Source organism: Marmota marmota, unplaced genomic scaffold (genome assembly GCF_001458135.2).
Source record: "Marmota marmota marmota unplaced genomic scaffold, marMar, whole genome shotgun sequence".
Taxonomy (NCBI): Eukaryota; Metazoa; Chordata; class Mammalia; order Rodentia; family Sciuridae; genus Marmota; species Marmota marmota.
The window spans coordinates 14,993,423-15,018,587 of NW_026000164.1; the positions used below are offsets into that span (position 1 = coordinate 14,993,423).

Genomic DNA, 25,165 nt, shown 5'->3' on the forward strand with positions numbered 1-25,165 from the left:
ACTATTAGAAAGCAAAATAAATGGAATAACAAAATGCATAGCTGTTAAGTATTTAGAAAATTTTTCTGGATTTGAAATCTTTGCTATGACTAAATGACAGCAAAAATATACTTATTGAGCACCACTGTTTTCTCTATCTAGCACACATGGAAAACTAAAGCAGAGGGAAAGAAACTTGCCTGAGATGACACAAAATTAGCAACAGTGGATCCCATGTTCAAAATCTAAGCAATCTGGCCCCAGAGAGTATTTTTAACCTCTTTATTAAGTGGCAATAGTGGTATAGTAGCCTGATTTATTTGTTTAGGGAGTTGTAATAAGTTTTATACATATATATAAAAGCTCTAATGAGAGTTTTATTGTATCTCTCTATGTTCATGCATGCATGTCTTGATCATTAGGGTTATGAGCTACAATTCACCTGGTGGATGTGCCCTAAGGCATTACAGCCAACCCTAGAAAGAATAGAACTGGCTTCATAAGAAAGGTCCAGAAGCACCAGACTATTAAGAAAACAATAACACAAAGTGTACAAGACAGGTTTGCTCTACCTTGTGTCATTAAACCTAATTTCTAATTCTGGATGTCATTTGATGGGCAAGAACATGAATTTTTTTTCCCCCATCACACACTTAAGCTTTTCCCTTTACAGAACATTATACATAGTATTAACACACTAAATTCACATGGCTATCTTGTGTTGAAGTTTCCTTGAAGGCTGGAATACTTTATTCTATCCTATCTTCTTGGTGCCTACCAGAGTCTGGCACGTAGTCGGAACCCAAATAATACTATCTAGTGGAGAAAAAGAAGGAGGAATGAAAGGAGGAAGAAGGGAAGGAAGAATGAATGGGAGAGAGAAGAGGGAAAGAGGGAATGAACGAACTAACAAATCTCCTGACCAGCAAATGACGTACAGGACTGGGAATTCAATTTGATGCCACAAGGCAGAGTAAACCTGTCTCGTGATACAGTTGTGTGAGTGTGTGTGTGTGTGTGTGTGTGTTTTAAAATTGGTTTGAGGCAAAAAGAAAGGCAAGAAAAAAGGCAAGCAATCCAAATCAAACACTTCTGGACATTTTTTAGGTGAGCAAGATGTCCTCCAAGATCTTGTATTTGCCCCCTTTCTCACCAAAATAATAATAATAATAATAAAAAAACTTTGCCTATTTATGGTGGTGCAGAAACGTCCTAATTCCACCCAAAATCCTCTTAACTCCTAGGCCTCATCCCTGCCTGGCCTGACTTGGGCAGGATCCACTACACTCAGCCTTCGGCCCCGCCTAATCGCCCCTGCTCCTCCCTCGGCACCGGCTTCGGCCCGCGTGGCCACTGCGCCTGCGCACAAGGGGCAACCGCGCCACCGCCTGTAGGGGCGGGGTCCGGAGCGGGGCGTTCCGCCTTGGGGAAGAGGAAGAGGAAGTTCGGGGAGGGCCCTAGCTGGGAGTGAACCGGAAGTGTAAACGCTCCTGTTTCTTCTCGGCGAGGCGGAACCTCCTCTGCTGGGCCCGGTGGCCGCAAAAGAACTTTCTCCCGCCCCAAGGGTGGCCGCGGCCAACTGCCTCGCCCGCCTGGCAGCCTCACTCGCCTTCTCTTCTCCTCCTCTCCGGCTTCGGGCGGCCAGTCTCCTTCTCGTGCGGCGGTATCCGCTTGCTGCCGCCACCGCCTCCCTCGTCTTCTGCCCGGTCAAGCGGCCCGCCCCGCTGCAGTGATGTGCGACAAGGAGTTCATGTGGGCCCTGAAAAACGGAGACTTGGATGAGGTGAAGGACTATGTGGCCAAGGTAAGCGGGGTGGACATGAGGTTGAGGAATCCTATGAGCGCTGCGCTGGCGGGGGCGGCAGTGTCGCCGGGGAGCGTCCAGGCGGAGACAAGGGTCTGGGTAACTTAGTGGCCTGTGCCAGGTGACTGCTGTGTTGGTACGGTCAGTCTCTTGTCTTCATAACGCCTTGGAGGAGGGGAGGTGGCAACTGGCTCTGAGCCTCCTCCACTGAGCACTCATCATTTGAACAGGGCCCTCTTCTACACCAGCGTTACTCAAATCTTTCTTTGAATGAAGTAATTCTCCATCTTGGACGTGCCCATTACTGAATGAAGTAACCTAGGTAATTGGGGTCATAGGAACCTTTTCTTTGACTTTGGGCCTGATAGGAATTTAAAGAACTCATTGCCCGTGAAAAGGAGTACTGAAAATAGCAATAGTTAAAATTCTGAGACTTGGTATCACTTCACTGTGAAGTCTTAACTTTGGGTGTGGCTTTTTTCCTCTTCTCCCCCCCCCCCCCACACGTGCTTTCAGGTGGTAAGGTCATCAATTGGCATCTGGAGTGTGGAGGAAATCTGAATAGTTTTTCAACAAGCACGTTAACTTTGGTTACTCTATCTTCCTCCTTGATTCGTCTGAAGTGCTTACTTGTGTAATAGTCATGCAGTTTAGTCACAGTATATTTTGGGGGTAAGATCATGATTATGAAAGCCAAACTCAAAGCGAAGCCCAAGATGTCAAACTGAATACACGTTGTGGTGGAGTGGTGAACTTAAAATTTTAAGTTCCAAGCTAACCTGCCTTTGGATCCTGAAACTGCGCATTTTGTAATTATAAAAGAACTTAATGTGATTGGTGGATGATAATTTGTTAACCATCTTCCAAAACAAAAGTGTAATTTTATGACAAACAGGAAAAAGTATCTTGTTCAACTTTATTTGGGTACAGGGGATTGAATCCAGGGGCGCTTAACCTCTGAGTCACATCCCCCAGTCCCCCACCCCCTTCTTTCTTAAAATTTTATTCTTCTGAAAATAAAACAGGGTCTGGCTGTTTCTTAAGGCCTGGCCAAGTTGCTGAGGCTGGCTTTGAACTCAAGAACCTCCTACCTCAACCTCTCCATCTGCTGGATTACAGGGGTGTGCCACTGGGACCTGATCAACTTTAAAAGTGTGAGAACCAGGCCTAAGTTTCATTAGTATGACCACTGATATACTACTTTAGTGGTCTGTGTTAGGAAGTAAGCAAAACGGAGTTTCATAAATCTTGCCTGATTGTGCAAGGCAAATGCTGATGGTTTTTCATCTGTTTAACTGTATTACAGTTTAGACTTTTTGCATGTATTTGATCTGCTTAATTGTTATTTGCAATGGATTTTTAGAATAATCTGCTTTCTATTTACTGCTTTCATACCTAGTGGCAGGCTGAAACCTGAATTATTGCCTGTTTCAAAGTAAGGTTAAAAAAAGAGAAATTACTTGGAGCACTTCAGTCTATGAAAAATTTGCCAGTGGTGGGACACTGTAGTACTTTGGTTTCCTGTCAGGGTGGAATCTAGGGTATTTGAAATACAGAAAGTTGATAAGTACTAACTGAATTTACAGCTACAGAAAATAACTCAGTTTATGTAGTGTCTTCCTGATTCACTTTACATCTTCCTTGTGAGTCTTGTGAAATAAGCCTATTAGCCCCATTTTACAGATAAAATTACTGAGTTAAAGGGTACTTACGAAAGGAATCCTGAATTATAGAGATCATGTATGATAAAACCAGAACTAAATTGCAGACTCCAGAACTGGTTCATACAGTCACGATCCAAACATAACTGTGACAGCATATAATACAAGCTTTCTAGTAGGACATCCCCAAGATCCATATTCAGGCAGATAAATTGTGCACTAAGAATGGTATCGCACAAAAACTTTAATGTAAATATGTGACAATAAAAGTGGATGGATCTAACTTATTTCCAGGTCATTTTTAAAGTTAGGTTGTTGTGTTCAGCTTGACCTCCCCCCACCCACATTACCACTTAAACTGCCTGCTATCTTAATAAAAGAGATGTGCATGAGAGGGAGGATAGACATTCAAATAAATGTAAAAAAGCATTGAGAACTGGTTTATCCATAAAGGTTTGACTTTAATTTAATCCTATGAACAGATCATTGAGCTTTTTGCTTTCTTAGTGTTGTTCATTGAGAAGTGTAGGTCTTAATATCTTTTACTTTGTAAATAAGGAAAATTAATTTTAAAAACTTAACATTCTGGTTTTATACTGACTGAACTGCCTTATTGTGTCAATTCACACTCAAGTTCTTATTGCATGGCATCTTCTACTCGGCAACCACCTTCTGTATTTAGTCATCAACTCACCTTTTTCATCTACCAATTTGTGAACATTCATTATTTTCTTGGTTTATAGGATATACCTTTATCTAAGTGGGTATAAAGTATTAAAGAAACACTCAGACTGGGCTAGTTTTCATTATGAGTAGTGACTTTAAAATACTCTTGTAAGATCTTTTGCACTGTTAACATATGAGAACGAACTAAGTAGCATTTTAGTATGTTTCCCTTTTTTTATATAATACTTTGAAAATTCAGTAATTATACTTCCCTATCTGCTTCTGACTTTTCTACAGAAACTTGAAATATAGTCTTAATTGTTGATGTTGAGTGAGCTTTTGAACTCTTGACTTTAGAGTTCCAAAACCACTGAAAATTGCATGTTTCCAAATGAAAAAAGCAGAGTGTAGAGAAAAATGTATATTTTGCTATCTTAAATGTTTATCTATAACATTAAAATGACATCTGAAGCAATTTAAAGTTTTTGAACACTGTGTTTTGCCTTCTCAGATGACCTAAAGGCCATGTTTAGTTAATTTATCTACTTTTATTGGACACCAAACACTACTAGACCTAGCTGGGCCTAGTAGCTAAAAAAGTTGAGCTCAGTGCTCAGGGAAGTTAAACATCTATATTTAGTAGACTTATGTGAAAACACACTCAGGCTTTTTAAAGTAATATGCAAATTACAAGTAACATCTCACATAAAATTTGGTAGTCCAATTGGAAAACAAGAGAAAGACAGAAAGTAAAAATAGCCTGAGCAGCCATAGTGGATACTCACAGCCCAGTTTTTGATCTACGTGCTGCATCTGGGTGACGGCATTTTCGCCCCTGTCTTCTATTTCCGACTTAATGTTAATTTCTCCCGCTGGAATTAATTTTGGCACTACCTGAATGCCAGGTTGCCTATTGGATACCTCTGTTCATATTCCAAATGAGCTTTTTTCCTCTCGAAAACTTTCTATTCCTGTTGTCTCCTTTTTGACTTGTGACCTCATAAACCAGCCATTCACCTAAACTAGAAATTAGAAGATTTCTCTAATTTCTGAGGATTGTCAAGACTACCTTCTTCGTCTCTCTCATCTGCACCTCACTCTCCATTCTTAGCACTGCTATTTTAGGTCATTTGCTGCTTTCCAACCCGAATAGTATTTTCCTTGGGTATGGTCTCCCCTCCCCACATCTCCTTCCTGGTCAACTTATAGAGTTTACCTGGAAGAATCTCTTTAGAGTGTGAAACTAAGCACGTTATCTTTTTTATTCAACCTCCTTCTCTTAAGATATCCTCGTGATTCCCACTGCTAATTTAAAAAGGGCGAACTCCTCCTTGGCTTGGCATATTAGGCCAGTATGATCTGACCCAGGCCTGCCCTGTGCTCCAGAACTTACCATAGTATTTCTTACAGAAAGCAGGATTACTTTCCATGTACTCTTCATTCTCCTTGACCAAGTTGGCTCCACCTCAGTCCCTAGCCCCGAAGCTAGTGAATTTATTTATCTTCTTAGCATATTACCTCTTCCAGAAAAACATTTCAACTTCAAATGGAGCTCTGATGTTTTTACTGTTTCACTTAACATTTTGCTGTGATTTTGCTTATATATATATCTTTCATTAAGCTCTGAGAATCTGGATGGTAGATGCTGTACTTTTTTTCATCTTTGAATCTCCAATATGGTGTCATAAAACTTCACACAATAAAAGTTTATATTCCTGGGAATTCTTTTCATTCTTCACAATGATTTCAATAAACTATGTAATAGTAATTACCATTGACTGGTTAATTTATGTTGTAAAAAGCACTCTGAAAGATATTTTACTTGTTTTCATTTGCTTATACCATAGGGTTTCAATATTACCATTTTAAGAATGAGGAAATCAAAGCTTAGAGAAGTAATTTGACAAGGTCACACCCTAAGTAGCCTAACTGCGATTCAGACTCAAGGATTTCTGAGTTGAAAACCTATACGCACACACACACACTCACACACACTCTTGTTTAATTAACCACACTGGTCTGCTTTGAAATAAATTATCTAGTTTCTTTTCTTGAAACAGTTTATAAGCACTTTAAGAAAAATAGGAGAGGGGCTTGCAAGAGGCAGGACAAATTAGTTCTGACTCTGAAGACATAGAAAATAGCTTTTTAAAAAAAATTTTAAGTGTAACAATTTGGAAATAATTAGTACACAGACAGTCATTTCTGTAAACTTAAATTTTCACCAAAAGCTGTCTTTGCTCAAGGTGTGTCTATAAATAGAATGATTGATAGGTTGTGAGAACTTTTTCTGTACTTACAGTCATAATTTTACTTTATAATTTAGGTTCCTAATTGTAATCTTACACAGTCCAGAAAAGGTTAAAATTGTGACTGTTGGCCTTAGGACAAAACTAGTAACTAATTACTGAGATTTCTATTCAGAGCAGTTTAAATTTGAGCATTTGTGTTGCATTTTATGTATTATTTCATTTACTTTTCACGTAGACCCATGAATGTAATTAATAAGTTAACACCATTTTAGAGATGAAGAACTGAGGCAAAGATTTAATAACTTGCCCAAAGTCATTAAAGTTTTTGGGTGGTGAAACTGAGACTTGAACCCAGTTCCATGGGTGCTGAAGGAGCTTCAGAACTCCTTGTTATTAGCCACTTCACCCTTCACCTTCTCGGGGCACACTATATTGTATATAAAAATATTAAATATTAAAGAATTGGGGGGGATCATAATGATCCATTGAGACTGCTTAAAGATAAGCTCTCTGATATGAAGATCCAACACTTTTTCAGGTGAATGCTTCAGGTGATGAGTAGCGCCTTAAAATCTCTAGCAGGTCTGATATATGTACTCTCTTGTTTACATGTACTTCTGTTTCACTTGCTGTGAAATACTATACATCAGGACTCTAACTTCCCTTTCTCTGTGGTTTCCTTTCCCTCTCCATCCCCCATTCTAATTACATCTGCCTTTGGCTCTCTGATAGGTTTAAAAAGCAACAATTGTGCACCATGTGAGAGAATGAACCTGAGAAAGGTATCAATTCTAATCTTTGCAAATTTCTAGACTTATTTGGATCATTTTTCATTTTCCTAATATAATAGCCAATTTAGAAGAGAACTTGATTCAATCTGTCTTTTGATTGGCTTTAGGTTGCTTCCTGGTGTTTTGTTTGTTTTTTTGACTCAGTTGTTAACATTTATCACTTTGTACTACTTTTCCTATAGCGGGGCTGGTGACTGAGTAAAAACTATTGAATAGTATAAAAAAAGTTTCATTGCATATTCCTCCTACTTGTGATTTCTTCCTTTAATATGGAAAACTTACTAAGTGTCTTAGAGACAGAAAAGGGTACAGAAAACAAAAATTAGCCCATAATTCTACATCTAGATAACTTCTACTAACTTTAAGACATAGAATCTATTAATTCCAGTACAAATTAGAAAATGCAACAGTTAGGACAGAAAGGACCTCCTATCAACAGACCCTGTGAACAAGGTAATTAATTTTGGAAAAACATTAAAAATTACTTACTCATCCATTTTCTCCATTTAGATTTTATAGCCATACCTGCACTTTGTTTTATTTAAATTACTTAATTTATCTTAAAGAAGTATATTGAAATTTATTGATTACCCTTTTTTGAAATGGGGTACAATATTCCATTTTATGGGTATGTCATAATTTATTTCACTAATTCTTTATGATAAATATTTTGGTTCCAGTTTATTTTTGCAATTGAACAACCTTATAGTGGATTATCTTTGTGTGTGTGTGTGTATACACACACACACACACACACGCATATGTATGCACATGCACATATCTTGACAACTTTTGAAGATATATCTGTCATTGTTCTATGACAGTCTTGTGACATGGATATTGTGTCCATGTTACTTATTTTGAAGTAAAGCATAAAATAGGAATATAGTTTATGAAATTATATACCATTCTGCCTATAATATGGTAAGTGGCAAGGTATGTTAGCTATTAATGATAATAACTGTAAGTTTGTTTAGGAGCAAGACTACTTAAAATGTAGTCTTAATTAACTTATAGATAGGGAAAAATTGGATGTTAAAGACCTTGACCAGAGTCATACTGCTAATTGAGGTTGGGACTTTATTTCACTTTTCCTGATCTTGAAATGGGTATTTTCTTTCCACCACACTATTGTTTTCTAATGAAGTGCTTTATTTACTCTCTCTTGGAATATTATTTTTTGCTCCACTCCATCTGCTTGTATCAGTCAACTTTTTCATTGCTATAATGAAATACCTGAAACACACTAACTTAATATTAAGAAAAGAGGCTTATTTAGTTCACAGTTCTGGAAGTTCAAGGGCATGGAGCTGGCATTGACTGAGTTCTGGTGAGTGTCTTCTTGGCTGTCACATCATGGCATATTATTATAGCTTTTTTAATAACCCTGTCAGAGAACCACTTTAATGCCTTCCCAAGGGCAGCACCATCAGTTGATCCAAGGCCCTCCCTCTAAGCCCTGCCTCTTAAAGGTTCTGTTAGCTCCCACAACACCACATTGAGAACCAAGCTTTCAGCACATGTACCTGTGGGAAACAAACCACATCCAAACCATAGCACTGCTTGTTTTTAAAGGTTTTGTTCATGGCTATTTGGTTTTGCATATCATTTCATAACCTCTCTTGCAGTTAATCCCTCATTTACGCCATTGTGGTATATAATACAGATCTTTTTAACTGCTTATTCTTTATTGTAGAGGTATATAAACTTCAGAGTTTATGAGCTCCTGATCTGAGAGGTCAGTGACTTGAATATGAAAAACAGTGACTTGCTCTGTGGAATGTATCTTCAAGTTTAGAGCTTTCCAAAAGAGTTTTGTCTTAATGATTGGTTAAAAAACTATAGGTATAGGATCAATTATTACCATTTATTGCTTCTTGACGACTCAGTGACTCTCCCCTAAAAAATAATCTGCAAGTCATGATTTAAGATTCAGTGTTCATAGGAGAGCATTTATCTTGTGGGATAAGATAAATGGCTTCCCAACAATTGAAGCCCCATCCTGTCCTTGAGTTCTCTACTATGAATCTTGATGAGATGCAGGACCTGGCTCCCACCACAACACAGCCAAGAAGAACAAATAAATTGCTTTCTCCTGCCAACACAGGAAATGGGCTCATAACCCAAATATGACCATTTGAATGCTTATGTCTGGAGCCAAGTACAAAGACTCAGGCACAGTAAAAGATGTATGGCAGCAATAAAACATCTGATATTCAAAAACAGTAGTGGAATGCCAGTTGTGAAATCTCTTCTATGCCCAGGTAGTTCTTTCTATGACAGGTTTTTTGTTTCTTACTTTTATGTCTCTTTATTTCTTGCTCATTTCTTCAGCTTTCCCAGCAATTCTGGGAGCTACTTTTAGTATGTTTTAATGCATTACACTTCTTTTAATTAGTCTGAATTGGTTTCTGTTGCTTGCAATTAAATAAAAAATAAATTATTTATTTTTACCTGCCAGTCTTCCCGATATACCATGGATTTTTCTGAAGATAAAAATTATTTTTATATTCCAAATAATTATCACATTGCTTGTTATCAGCCTTATAGTTTAGTTAAATCTGGGTTGGGTTGGTATTTGCAGAAATTAGTCCTTTGTTGTTTCCAAAGTTGCTTTACCATATACCTCTTTGTAACAGATGTTCTTAGTATAAATGATGTTCTTTCATTTCCTCTCTTAGAAATAGTTCTAAGTTTTCAAATTCTTTGTTGTTTTAAACTCAGTGAACTCTGTCCAACTTTTCTACATTATTGTACACGCCATCATTTTAGAATTTCAATTAAGAGATTTTAAAACCACACAGTCTAAAAGTAAAGATAGATTTTGTGCTATTGTCTATGAAGAGTAAGAATCATTAGTGCATTTTTTCTTGATATTAGTGAAAAATATGCTTAATGCCACATTACTTATAACAACATAAAAGCACGGGCCCCTCTTTATTATTTGTTATTTTAAAGCTCTCTGTAAATTGCTTACTTTTCGCCCTGCATTTCAGAGGAAAAGAGTTTTATTCCTAACCTTACCCACTTATTAATCTTGACCAAGATATTTAATTTTATCAAGCATAATAGTATCCAATTCATATATTTTGTAGTTTTAAGAGATAGTAAATGTAAATTCACAAAGTAATGCCTACACATTGCAACTGTGCAGTAGAAATTTTCTGTTTGTGGTGTTGTCTGTGTAGATCATTTCCTAAGTAAAAGTTCATAAGAGAAGCCAAGGCAGGGTTTGGCAAATGGTTTTGTAAAGGACACGCTAGTAAATATAAACATGAGCATGTTGCTAGTATTCCAGTAAAACTGTATTTACAAAACAGGCAGTAATCTAAATGTGGCCCACTAGTCAGATTGTTCACCCCTTCAAAATATTGAAATTAGAAAAACTAATTTGTCTAATAAACTAAATTTTACTTCTTCAGCTTTTTGAGATCTAAAATTTAAATGTATGACAAAATGTAAAAAGTATTTTGGGGATGAGCATTTCAAAAAATCCAACTCAGAAATCCTTAGGTTGAAAGATGAATCGTAAAGAAAAGTGAGGAATGGAGAGTCATGTAGATTCGGTAGAAGAGAAAGAGAACTTGAATGAAGCGCTCTAAAAGGAAAGTGCAGAACCTAGATTGTAAATGAGATCTAGAATTATTCTGAAAATTAGGGGTCATTGTTTGTAAATATACAAATAGGAACTAATTGATTCATAAACTAAAAGGAAATTCTGAGGGTGTGGGTTCAATCCCCAGTGCCACAAAAAAAAAAAAAAAAAAATTAGTTATAGAAAGGAAATTCTACAAAATCTTTTCAACTGCCAAAATGTTTACCAAAAATATTCCAGAATCTTTTCTCCAAGCCTGGTACCAGTTCTGTGAACTGACTTGATTTCTAGCTCCCAACAGTGAAAGAGGAGGATAGTTAGCACAGTTTTCACTGTTTGGTGCATAATTCATTCAGCAGATATCATTTGAACATCTACAGTGCCTGGAATACACTAGAAAAGTACTTCTGAGGATGAGTTTTCTTTGGAAGTTCATTAAGAGTATGCAGGAAGGGCTGGGGATGTGGCTCAAGCGGTAGCGCGCTTGCCTGGCATGCTCGGGGCACTGGGTTCAATCCTCAACACCACATAAAAATAAAATAAAGATATTGTGTCCACCTAAAAATAAAAAATAAAAAAATTTTTTAAAAAGTATGCAGGAAAACAGCAACATTGTTATGGATTCTGAATAAATTATTTTCCTTATTTAATACATGAATTATGGACAAAACTTAGAAAGCAACTAACTATACATTTTATTGAAAACTTACAGCTATATAAAAAGAACAGAAAGAGCCAAGATAAATTCATATTTGATTTCAGTATGAAAGAGAATCAGCACTAAAGAACATCAAATTCGGAATTCAATAAGAATACCTGTGCTTGGGGAAAATTTGGAAGGATGCATACCAAAATAATACCAATGTCTATTTTAAGAGTGGTAGGATTAAGAGTAAAAAATGTTTTCCTCTCTCTTCCAGCTTTTCCTTTATAATGCAATTTAATATTATAGGACAATTCTAATAATGATTAAATATTTTCAGTTTTTTCAATTCGTAACATATTGTTTTATTTGTCTTTTTGATTCTCTATAGTCTTATCTTAAATGTTACATCTCATCTGAAATACTCAATTACACTAAATGTTAACAGTGACATTTTAAGTGACTTGAATTTATATATAAATATAGCTTTCACTTCTGCACATTACATTATTATCCTATTAACCATTATTTTAAAGATTTTGTTATTTACAACTGATTACTCCTAGTAAATATTTTTCCCCCCTGGGCGGGGGTGTGGGGGGAGAATGTGGAAAGAGGAAAAAACAGATAATGGGAACAGAATGCCTTCTCTTTGAGAACACTCTATTCCAGGTACAGTGTACATAATTATAATTTAATTCTTGACAACTGAGCAGGTAGGCTTTATTCCCATGTTGTAGTCAGGAAAATGGAAATTAAGTAATTTGCCTGAAGTCCTACAGCTGATGTAGTAGAAGGACAAGATTTAAACTCTGATCCAAAAGAGTATTCCTATTCTCTTTTTGCATTGAAATATTTTAGAACTACAAAGAAAATTTATAGATGAAAAAAATTGAAGATGAGGTACTATAGTAGAACATTGTGATTGAACCAGCAAAAAATGGGAAGAACATATACATTTGAACTAATAGATAGAAATTGAAATTTTCAAAACTGAAAAGATGACTCTTTTCAGTTTTGAGGGTATATATATAAATATATTTTTTTTCAGTACAGAGGGTATATACTTATTTGCAAAATTAGTAAACAAGTGAGGAGCAAGCCATATCTTGCTAAAATTTTTATGAAGTCTTTTTAAAAAAAACTTGTCATCCTATTGGTAGAATAATATTTGTTTCAAGACAATAAATGAACTTGCCTTTAGGTTGTTTTCTAAAAATACAGGGTACCAAAAACAGTGAAGCAATTATGTCAGAAATACAGGGTATGAAAAAAATATATTCAGGTTATCATTCTGTATCATGGTTACAGAAAAACAATCTTAAGAAACCTTAACACTCTTCTCACTCAATAGATTTGTAACATTATACCTTGAAATTTAAGAGACTGAATTTTTATCTTCTTTCTCCTCTGTTGTCTGCCCCCCACCTTGCCCCTTTTTTATCCCTTTCTCTCACATTACAGGTTTATTTATAAATATAGCTTTTTGGACATAAGCATTGAATCAAGATACTTGATATTTCCCAGCTTCATAAGATTTTAAGAATAAATTCCAACTATGGAGCCATGAATTCATGTCTTATAAATGAAGCTACTTTCTGATCATATCAGGTTTTTTTCTGCAAACTTGAGATACCACCTTAATGTTTTGAAAGAAGTTTCTTAATTTTGGTAGTCTTTCTTAATATAAATATATGCATTTAATTATTAAAATTTTTATTTTATACCACAAATAAAACCTTTTCTTAAATACCATGATTTCAATTAAAAATAGAGAAAATTTCTCTTCCAAAGAAGAAATTAACCTATTCACATTTATTGTCATAATATGTCATAAAAATTAAGTGTGCTTTTACCTAGTAAATCAGTTTTATAAAACTAAAAAATCAAATTTTCCATAATTTAAATGACTTTAACAGTTATTTTGAGGGAAAAAATCCTTTAAGTTATTTCAAGATAAGGTTTGAGGCCTTAACTATCACAAGTTCCATTTTAAACATTTTTTTGTTGGTCAGAAAGGTAAATACTTCAGATATTTTATTAGTTAAAAATATTTGTCAAGTTATGCATTACATTTGCACTTAAATTTTTTTCTGGTTCACTTTTTTTTTCATCCCATTAGTTCTTTGTGATACTGGTAAGTAATAAAAATTAAAATGAACTTGTAATTGGAATATATATTTCCAGAATCTTGAATAGCTTTAGGATAACAATTTTTTACAGATAAAATCTATGATTTAGTTTTATTTTATAGTTACCATTCCTAAACAAGATTTACATCTGTTTTATTTCTGTAACAGTTTCTTTTCCTGCAAGAAAATTTTCTTTTCTGCATTCTCTGTCATTAAATTGTGCTTTGTAATAATTTCTCATAGAAAATATCCCCCTCAGAACATGTCTGAGGTAACTGATATGTTAGATTACAAATGGTAATCATTCACTTTGGTCAGGATCTCCCTACTATGGATTTTAACAAGTAATAAAGAACTATTCTTTAAAACATTTAAATTATTTCAAGAGGATGCATTATGTATTTATTTAATCTTGAGATTTGTTATCATTTATTGTTTTGAGATGAGTTTTTAACATTGAGAGTTTAATGCATTTGGTTGGTGTACCCATTAACTTTTTAGAAAATATGTAGAGTAAGAAAGCAAGTTGATTTTATATTTTCCAAACCGCCCCCACTGAGCTACATCCCCAGCATTTTTTTTTTTTTTAATTTTAAGACCGGGTCTTGCTAAGTTGCATAGGGCCTCACAAGTTGCTGAGGCTAACCTCGAACTTGGAATCCTCTGACTCAGCCTCCTGAGTCTCTGAAATTATAGGCATGTGCCACCATACTTGGCTTGACCTCCTTCCTTTTTTGTTGTGTCATCTATTTTCCTGTACTTTGTAAAGTTCCAGATAAGTATTACCACCTTTTTTCTTTGCTTTGCCCCTAATTGGTTGATTTTACATTTGAACTCATTGCTATGCTGCAATTTATAATTTTAGTACTATTTTATACAATGTTATCACCAATAAATAATACATGATTCTTCTTTGCCAAGTTACATCCTGAGTAAGGACTTTTGAGGAGGAGACAGGGGAGAAGGAACATACAAAAGGAGAGAGGTAGGAAAAGAAGGACCAAAGCATTCATTTTAAAAAGATCTCTCATTTAAAAAAATACTAAACACTCCATTAGGGAATTCTGCATTCCAGGGACAGGTAGGTAATACTTAACTGACCTATCAAAGACAGACTGTATATACAATAGTGTTCCATAAGATTATGCCACCTATTGTATAAAATCTGAACTCTTCTTAAAAGAGAAGGAACAAATACTGAGTTTTGAAGCAGCATGGTGGTATAGAAAGAGAAAGAGTGTAGAACTTTACCATTACGGAGTCACCTCTTTTCAGCTTTAGATTTTTCATGTATTAGCAGTTCTCTATCCTATTAGGTTAGTTTGAAGATTAGAAAATAATGCATGTAGCACAGTACTAAATACATAGTAGCTGGTCAGTAGAAAAAATTAATTATCATTGTTGTAAAAATCTCTTTAATCCTCAATGAATGGAAACTACTTTTTGAGGGCTTAAGTTCATTTTCTGACCCTATATCTCATCCATCACTAAGATTAAGTCATGGTCTTCTGATAAGTATTTGTATAGTCCTGGGTTTCTTTTTTTTAATAGCACTTACATTTTGAAATTATATATTTCATTGTATGGTTATTTTATTAATATCTCCTACACACGCACTTGATGTTAAGGTAAGCTCTATGCAGTTGGAAGCCATGTTTGATTTTGCTCATCATTGTCTTTCCAGCACCAAGTTCAGTGTCTGCTGTCCAATGGGACTTTAATAAAAGTTGAAAGAATGAATGAATTTTATTTTGTTGAATTCCTAATAGCTAATACTTGTGATAATGATAGCTGCCTCCATCAAAAAATAGCATTGCTTTCTTTATAGAATTAAAGGGCATATTATATGAAATGTACAGAATCTCAATACCTGAACTTCTTTTGTGGTCGCATTGACATTATATTTTTTTAATTCCTTAGAGATGATGGGGCACAGTAATATATTTCATTACATTTAGTATTATTAATTGTGTATTGTTTTCAGTTTAACTAATCATGATTTGAATTACTACAATTCTGTATGTTAACATGCAAAATTTCATTTTGGGTTTTTATTTCACTTTGTAATAAAGATAATTGTTTCATGAAACTTAAGCCTAAATTTAAGAAAGTAAAATTGTTCTTCATTTTCTTTCTTCGATCTTCTGTCGGAATAAACGTTTTCATTTGGCTTCTCTTATAAGGGAGAAGACGTCAATCGGACACTAGAAGGTGGAAGGAAGCCTCTTCATTATGCAGCAGATTGTGGACAGCTTGAAATCCTGGAATTTCTGCTGCTGAAAGGAGCAGATATTAATGTATGTGAAGAGTATACATTAATACATAACATATATAACGTATATCGTTCTAGGAAAAATTTTTACATATAATTTGGGTAATTGTTTTCTATAGATTTGTAAAATAGTTACCCACAGAAACCTCTTCTAATAATACAGCTGAAATTATGCCAAATTTCCTGTAACTTCAAAATATAGTTGGAATTTTTAAAAAGTAAGCCAAACAGACTGACTTTTTTAAGCTAATAAACTAAGGATTCATGTTTCCCCCTTGGCTGTTGCTTTTTAAGTTCTAAATCTTGAGGAGTTAGCACTGTCTGTACGTAGCAAATGCTGTCATGTAGTGGAACATAGGACTCTGTAGTCATAGTCTACATTTAAACGGGATTGTGGGGCAAAGGTCAGTAATGAAGTAATCAGACAGAAGCAGTCATCTCTAGACTCTAGCCTGTTATAACTTCTGCATTTCAGACTTTAAGAAAGTTGTTTAAGTAACCATAACAGCAAGTAAGATGAGATTTTCACATTTCAGGGAAAGTGCTATGGTCTATCCATCTCTTCCTTCCTGGATCACATTGGCATTTCTACAGTAGTAGGAAACTTAGGCTCACAGAGGCTAAGTAACTAATCACACACAGTAAGTGGCAGATGTAAGATTTGAGCTGAGGTAAGAGCCCACTCCTTCCACTATGCAAACTTCCAAGGCTACTTGTTACCATTCTAAGAGACTAAAAACTTATTCTGTGGAAGCAAATGACTGTTTATTAATTATGAATATTCTCAAGAATTCCCTGCCTCAGATGTAGAAAGAAGGAAGAAATGAAAAGAGGATAAGGTTCTCTCTTTATTTGTCATTTCATAGGCTCCAGATAAACATCATATCACCCCTCTTCTGTCTGCTGTCTATGAGGGTCATGTTTCCTGTGTGAAATTGCTTCTCTCAAAGGTGAGGTTATTTGCTCATTTTTATTCAATTTTCCCCCATTACTGTGCAACTATTTAAGCTAAGTATTTAATTGTTAATTTACTTAATTTCATATGCCTACAGGATAGAAAACTTGAGGTAGTATCCAAAATTGAGATCTACAATGGTTTTACTCAAAATAACTGGTCCACAAACTGTTATCAGTTCCTGGTGGACATGTGGGAAAGGAGCTTGGACTAGTCTCTTCCTCAAGAAAATCTTATAAAACAGTTAGCTGAAATAAGCACATTATACTTAGGGATGTAGAAAATGTCATGGATGAGTAACAGTTTATGGCCTGGCACTGGATCACAGACCACACTTTGAGTAGCACTGGTTTGATATTAAGTTTCAGTTTCCATAGTCCATACTAAGCAAGATCATTAGAGGCATTTTGCTGTAAGTAAGGACACTTCTAAGTCATCTCGTTACTTGATATGATTGAGATAGTGGTAAATCTGGAGATTTCCAATGGTTTTTTTGTTTTGTTTTTTGTGTTTGCTATTAATATTAATGGACTTCCAGAATCCATCCTTAGGAAGTAACCAATTAGTAGCAGACATTCTAGCTATATTAGATGTTGGAAGGTAAGAAATATTTATAAAATAAGACACCAATATTAATTCCAAGCTTGCCATTCTATGACCATTCTCTGAAAAATGCTATTCGTAATATACTCATTTGGGATCTTAGAATAAAACCTGCTAAAAAAAGTAAGGAAGAATAGAAATTAAATGAGTAAATGTATATAAAGCATTTTCCAGAGTGCCTGACACCAAATAAGTGCTCAATAAATAGTAGCTTTTATTATAACTAAGACTGAAAGAGGATTTTGTGTTCCTTTAACTAAATTTCAATAAGGTATGAAGAGAATTGAGAAAGAGGTGGCACTTTTATTTCTAACATTGTGTTGACAACTTTTTAAAGATATGGTTCTAAGTCAATTTATTCAGGTCCTCTAAAACTAGAAAATTTTTTCTATACTTAGCTTCCTATTAAACACAATTATTAGATTTCTTTAAATATGTGGTTTTTGTTGTTTTGTTTTCTGGGTATATATTAACAGCAGTTTTTAGGTACTATATACCATGCTACAAATGGTATGGGTCCCCAAAAAAACAAAATAAATGGAAATGTTTTTCTTTGCTACTATGGTGGAACAGCTTCTGTGATAGGGTATGCTCACAAAGATTTCCAGTCACTATGTTTTCCAGCTTCATCCCTGGGGAAATATTTCTTGCTTACTATATCAAAAACATGTTTCCAGTAGTCAATCCGGCTATAAGTACAGATTGATAATTCATGAAAGGCTGATATAATTCCAATAGTATATTAGTAAGGACTATCTGTATTGCAGATACCTAAACCCAGCATAGACAGACAAATTAAAGGGAGCTTATTGACTCATAACTGTACAGCTGAGACCCAATGTGACCCTGGGTTTAAGCCACATGACCAAGATCTGATGTCTGTCTCTCTGCTCCTCCTCAGTGTCACTTAATTCTCATGGCCTCTGCCTATTTGCTAGCTGAGCATATACTAAAAGAACTGAATGGCTCCTCTTTCCCCTCTTCCTTTGACCTTTTCTGCTCACCCAAGGGTTTTTTCTGAAAATAAAAACTTCTGTGGGGTCCTTTTAACTTAGAGTTATTTACTACATGTATTACCCCTAAGCATGCTCTTTCCTTTTAGCTGTATCTGGATCTATATCAGAGTAAATACTCTTTTTCTGATAGTCATCTTTTTCCTCCTAGGTAAACATAATTATTGTTGTGCTTGAGAGAGCCCAAATCATTGCTTTGTAGACCTTAGTCTCCAAACACAGTGTTCTAGCTTATTGAAACCTTGTGGTTGTAAGTTTTCATTGTTATGGAATCTTCTAAAATAAAGAATTCCTGAAAGTCCAGCTGATTTGTATGTACATTAGGCCCTTATATGTTATCTTTAAAAAGTTCTCTCTCCCTCCCTCCCTCCCTCTCTCTGTCTCTCTCTTTCTCTCTCTCTCTCTCTCTCTCTCTCTCTCTCACACACACACACACACGTATGTACTGTGTTGCTGAATCATTATAACTTTCAAGCAGTTTGGTTTTTCTTTTGCTTATATCGTTCTTTAAGTTTGTGTTTGAGCCTTGTTTTTGTAGGCAAATAAAAGACATTCAGCAAAGGCTCTATTGATGGAAGATTGACTGTAACCCTTTAGAACCATTATTTGTTTTACATGAATTCTTTAAACTTTTTGAAAGCAGCATAGAAATTTTTAGTTCTGCTTTCTCAGAATTAATTAATTTGATATTAATTGTGTGATCTTCTTTAATGGACATGCTATGGTTTTGTTAGCCAATTTTTTTTTTTAAACCAATTGTCCTCTTTGAAAAATCCTTAATTGCTAAAATAGGGCTATTCCCCATCTTTTAAAAGTTATAATCAGGGCTAGGGTTGTGGCTCAGCAGTATTCACCTAGCACATGTGAGACCCTGGGTTCGATCCTCAGCACCACATAAAAATAAGTAAAATAAAGGTATTGTGTCCAGCTACAACTAAAAAATATTTTTTTTAAAAAAAAGTTACAATTAATATTTGTATTAAGTCCAGTTCTGCCTCTTGTCACAGTTGAGTTCTTATGGTTTCCAGAATCATTGACATTGCTAATATATTATCCAGCTGATATATATCATTATTAGCATAGGAAAAAAGACAGAATAATAAACAGCAATTTATGCTGAGACTTCTGACTGAGCCTTTGCCAAATGGATACAGTATCTGTGTGCTCCCATCCAGTTTGTAAATATTTTCCCCTTGACGGCTCTTCTCTTCTTGGATTACTTTGAAATAAAGCTTGCTTTTCCACAAAAGAAAAAAAAATAAATAAACAGCAATTTAGAAACAGTAGGATCACAACTAATGGAAGAGGATCACAAAACACAAACAAAAAATGCTAGAATATTTTAAATCAAACTGTAAATGATGTACTATACCACTTATAATTTACTGTTAATTCAAGTACATAGGTATATTATCTCCACTTTATGGATAAGGAAACTGTATATGTTTGAAAAATTTGACTGCCTGAAGGCCAAACAATATAATGAACTCAAGATTTGTTCTAAGATGTATGATTCAATAACCTATATTCTTTCTACTACTTGAGATTGCCTTTCAAAGTTAGGGCAGTTATAAGAAATGGAGCCTGTACATATTTGCAGGTAAAATTTCATGCAGCATCATGTTTAATTGTTGAATTGGGAAATTAGAAAAATGTAGAGATTAACAGATGAAGGAATTCCTCTTCTAGATTGATGTCTGAGCTCATGTTCTACTATCCCCTTTTTTGTCCCCAGTGACAGAAAAAGTGTTTTCAAAGTGAATGAATCAGTATCTGCTTTGAACCATAAGAGGGGATTCATTAGACAAGAAACAGCAAATCCTTGAAAGATAGAAAGCAGGCAAAGACAGGGGCAAAAAAGAAACATTTCTAAATATGCACAAGAAAGCAAAAGGTAGGAGCTGATCCAGGACTTCTGTAGGGCTTCTCCAGGCCCAGAGGAGCTCAGTACTCTTGAGCACCAAGTGGAATGATAAGTTGGATGCACTTCAGGAAGAAGCAGATACAAGAAGGAATAATAAAAAGAAATTAATACCTGAATAAATCAAAACAAATATTAAAATATGAAATGAAAATTAACTGGCACTGAAGAATTGGTGAATAATAACATATAAGATAGAAGACAGACACTCAAAAGCTCCTGGTGTATGAGTATCCAAAGCATATGAGAAATATAACAAAACTGATGAGAAAAGACAAGGAAAAGAAGAAGCAGGTGAAACAGACTAAAATTGAATCTCAAGTAGCACCCTCAAAAGTGTAACAGCAGCAGAAGAATGAGAGCATAAGAAAGAAGCTGTACTGGGTGTGTAAAACAGACATCCTTGGTAGAGAAGTGGAACTTAGGAGCACAGCAGTCAGAATAAAGGCCAAGCCCAGTACACTTCAGCCTGTTTTTATCAAAACAAGAACAGACTGTGTAATCATGTGTCATTTAGAATTGTAATTATCTTAGTTGAATAAAGTACTCTTTTTTTGCCTTAAAAATGTTAACCAGGAAGGGTTGGGGTTTTTTTTTTGGGGGGGGGGGGATATTTAAAATATAGTTTAAAAATATCCTCTAGTACAGAGGTAGCCAAACTTTCTTGAAGAGTCACATATGCCTGGTATGGCAGGTATAACTTTGCCACAGCAGCTCCAGAGCTGCCATAGATAGTACATCAGTAAATGGGCACAGCTTTGTTCCAGTAAAACTTCATTTATAAAAACAAGTATCCAAGCCATAGTTTGCCAGCCAACCACTGCTGTTGCTCATATATAGTTTTAGAGTTTATATTATGCATCATTTTAAAACCTCAGCCCTCAATGACAAAACAGTTCTTCCCAAGTGATACAAGTTCAATTATGCAAGCACTTATTTCTCAAATAGTTTTATTAGTTTATACAGTCACACACAAGCTTATAGGACAGTGCTCTAGGACTTTTGTCGTTCGTTCATTTCTAAACTGATTAAAATCACAAATACCTGGTTCATAGCAAGATGCAATGAGCACGTTATTTATAAAAGTAGTATTCTTGAACTATAATTATCTGATAGGCTTTCATAAATTCAAAAATTCATTTATTTTCAAGTTACATGTGACATTTTAATCTACTTTTGTGCTCACAAAACAATTCTATAAGAAATAATTGTTTGCCTAAAGTATCAGTACATTATCATGTTGGACATTTCTTATATTAATAATACACATATTAATATGAATTAATATATTTATTGCATATTAAACTTTCTATAATATTAGTACTTACTAAAATTCCTTCTATGTAATCCTTTATAACACATAATTGATAATAAAGGATTTTTAAGGAGTCCAGTATTCTTGCTTCCTAATCCTAGGGAAAACCATTTCTAAATAATCCTCTCTAGGGGATTGTGGAGCAGTGTTTCTGTTGTCAATCCTTTAAAGATACTACATTTGCACAGTGGCTCATACCTGTAATCCCAGCAGCTCAGGAGGCTGAGGCAGGAGGATCTCAGATTCAAGGCCAGCCTGAGCAGCTTAGTGAGACCCTGTCTCAAAAAATAAAAAGGGCTAGAGGTGTAGCTCAGTGATAGAGAACATCTAGGCTCAATCCCCAGTGCCACATAAAGAAGGGAGAGTGGCAGAGAATGTTGTATCTTAACATCAAAAATCAAAATACCATAAATTGAAAATTTAATGAGAACTTTAAGCATTATAATTAGTTTTATTCTTAGATTACAAAAATAAACTGACAGCATACTTAATTTTTTATTATATATCATCGTATCGTCATCCTGTTACTAGAGATATTTGATGTACTAAGCTATATCTGAGAGGAAGAAGTCTAAGAGAAACTTTGCTTTCTTGTTTTCATCTTTCTCTGCTTCACACTGTCAAAGAATTTATCTCCTTAGGAAGTCCACTCTGACCTTACAAGAAAAAAATCTATGTATGTATAACCCCCGATTATTGTGCAGCACTAATTTTGGTAACTCACAGCTCTTTTATACCACTTGATTTGGTTTGGTTTGGTTATTTTGCAGTGCTGGGGATCGAACCCAGGGTCTTGCACAGAGTAGGCAAGTGTCCTACCACAGAGCTACATTGCCAGCCCTGTTTTAGACCACTCTTAAGTTAACTATTTCTTATTTGCTGATATTAAAAAAAAAAAAAAAAATCAGTCTGCTTAGAAATACAGAAAACCATTTTATCTATTATTGTTGATGTTTTTAATAAATATATTTTCTTTTTTTAAAATCAAGCAACCACTTGAATATCTCTCTCAAGTACCAGTATTGTTGATTCACAATGAAGTATGTTACAGTACAGATTTCGCTGCTGTATTTAAGAATCAAATGTATATGATATAAGTGTTGAAAATCAGTCCTTTGGAACATATGCAAATAGATGTGCTTGTTGGTAGAGCCAATTTTTATTCAATTTACTCACTGCCCTGCTTCCATAAAATATAAGCAGCTTCACGTATTCTCAAGCACACATTTATTATTATTTCAAACCACCAAAGTTCTGTTCCATATAATATGGTTAAGGTTTGGACTACTGAGCCTTGCAGTATCTTTCTGAATTGCCTTAAGATGAGACTGCATCATAAAGGGCCTACCCAAATGATTACTACAAAATTTACTCTGTAATAACTGAAGAATCAATTGTTACTGTTTTGATAGGTTTTATACACCTCATACACAAGTGTGTCCATTGTAAGCTCATTGTTTTTACTCATGTAGCTCAGTTAGTGACACATTTGTGTGTCATGGTACCAAACAGTCCTAAGTTTAGTGCTCAGTTCAGCTTCTTAATAGCTCTGTGACTTTGGCAAGTTCTTTAATGTCACAGCATAGCTTTTTTTTCTGTAACAGGGGACCAGTACTTACCACATAGAGTTGATAAGTATAAGGTAGCTCACGATAAAATGATATTTCCAACATAACGTTGTCTTCTTTAAGTGCTTGATATAAATAAACTCACCTTATCATCACAATAATCATATTAGGCATGATTTGTGTTCCCCATTTTGTCATTGGGAAAACAGGCACAGAGCAGTTAGGATCACACAGCTTGACTAGGTGTCTTAGTTTATTTTCTGCTGTTTTAACAGAATACCTCAGACTGGGTAATTTAGAATGAACAAAAATTTGTCTCATGGTTCTGGAGACTGGGGAGTCCAAAGGCATGGTGCCAGTATCTGGCAAGGAACTTTGTGCAGCATCATCCTGTGGTAGAAAGTAGAAGAGGAAAAGGAAAAAAGAGACAGGGTTGGACTTATATTTATAACAAATCCACTTTAACAATAACTAACTCACTCCCCAGGAACCACATTGATCTATTCGTGAGGGCAGAGCTCATCTGACCTGATCACCCCTTGATATGTCCTCCCTCCCTCCCAAGCTGTTGCACTGGGGATTAAGTTTTCCACACATGAACTTTGGGGGATCTCATCAAACCATAACAGAAAGGGAGTTAGAATTCAAATCCAGTCAGTTTGGCTTCAGAACCTGCCTATAACTACTACATTAAAGCAAAGTAGATAACTGAAAGAATGTGGATATAAGCCACTTGTTGCAAAGCCCCCAGTATATCATAAATTTTCAGTAGATGCTAAAACTAGTCAGGATGGATGTGCTTCTCAGAAAAGGGGAGACCCTCTTCAGGAACAGGGGTTCCCTGAAAAACATAAGCTTTATGAAAATAACTTTTCATAAAGTATAGACAAATTTCAAGTATAGACAGATTTTTTCAAGTATAGACAAATTTCCATCTAAAATTTATGATGTTCTACAACAGAAGTACTACAACAGGTCAATACTGAGTGTCCTTAGAAGTCATTTGAAGACTCACTTATGCTTTACTCCATCCTCCTATTTCTATGATGAGTTTTTCTCTGAAACCTCTAAATAATCTTTTTGATCTTGCTAAAATATGGTTGTAATAGAAATGTTAAAATCATTTTTTTTTTTACAGTGAGTAACATAAGAACAAATCCACAACCATTTTATCTGCAACTGAAAATGAACTGTGGTCACTGTGTCCAAATAAGAAGTTGAAACGTAAAATGTGTCTCGTGGCTCATATGTGTGTGTGGGTTTCATTTGAAGTACCTACCTCTAAGAGTTAATTGAGGCTGCAAGAATTGTTTTGTTGTTTTGTTTAAGTAAGTGAAAGAGAAGATCAGACAATAGCAACACTTGGCTGTTGTCAAGTGTAAAGTTCACATCCAGTGCTGTAGTTAACCCTAACCCATTGTGTAGGGAGCAAGTCATTAGGCAGAATCCTACAATGGAGGATCTTGACCATGAAGTTACAAAGCCTGGATTTAAAGCTTAGTCCTATAACCTGATAACCAGGAAGTCACTGACATCCGAACTCAGTGGGATTAATAGTGTTCATCAAAGAAGGTAGTGGGTGGTCTGTCCCTCTATTTTTAGTACAGTACTTGCCGTATATTTGCATAAATGAGCCTTTCCTCTGTCCTAGATAGATTGTGAAAATAGGAGTAGTCTGTTCCTTCTCCTCAATACCCTAAAACAGTGGTCAACAAACATCTTCTGTAAAGGGCAGATAGTAAATGTTTTGAGCTTTTTGTGCCATGTGGTCTGTCACAGCTACTGTTGCAGCCACCATAGCACAAAAGCAGCTCTAAACTACACGTAAATGAATGAGTGTGACTGTGAGTCAATAAAATTTTATTTAAAAAGACTACATCTGGTACTTAATAGAAATTCAGTAAATGCTTGTTGAATTGACTTGTGGACTGAATGTCTGCAGATATTCTCTATCCTCAAAGTGTTCCACAGATGAGATGGTATCTTGTGTATTTA

At 35.2% G+C, this 25,165-nt stretch overlaps 1 protein-coding gene across 1 annotated transcript in view; it reads left to right on the top strand.

The window, feature by feature from the left end:
• The first annotated feature begins 1,433 nt into the window (after positions 1–1,433).
• The window catches only part of Mtpn (myotrophin), a 34,768-nt gene continuing 11,036 nt past the window's right edge, over positions 1,434–25,165 (top strand). Inside the window, exons 1-3 of the mRNA XM_015493796.2 lie at positions 1,434–1,783; positions 15,707–15,820; positions 16,662–16,745. Coding sequence (XP_015349282.1) covers positions 1,712–1,783; positions 15,707–15,820; positions 16,662–16,745 — 270 coding nt within the window. The 5' untranslated portion in view covers positions 1,434–1,711. The remainder of the gene's footprint in view (positions 1,784–15,706; positions 15,821–16,661; positions 16,746–25,165) is intronic.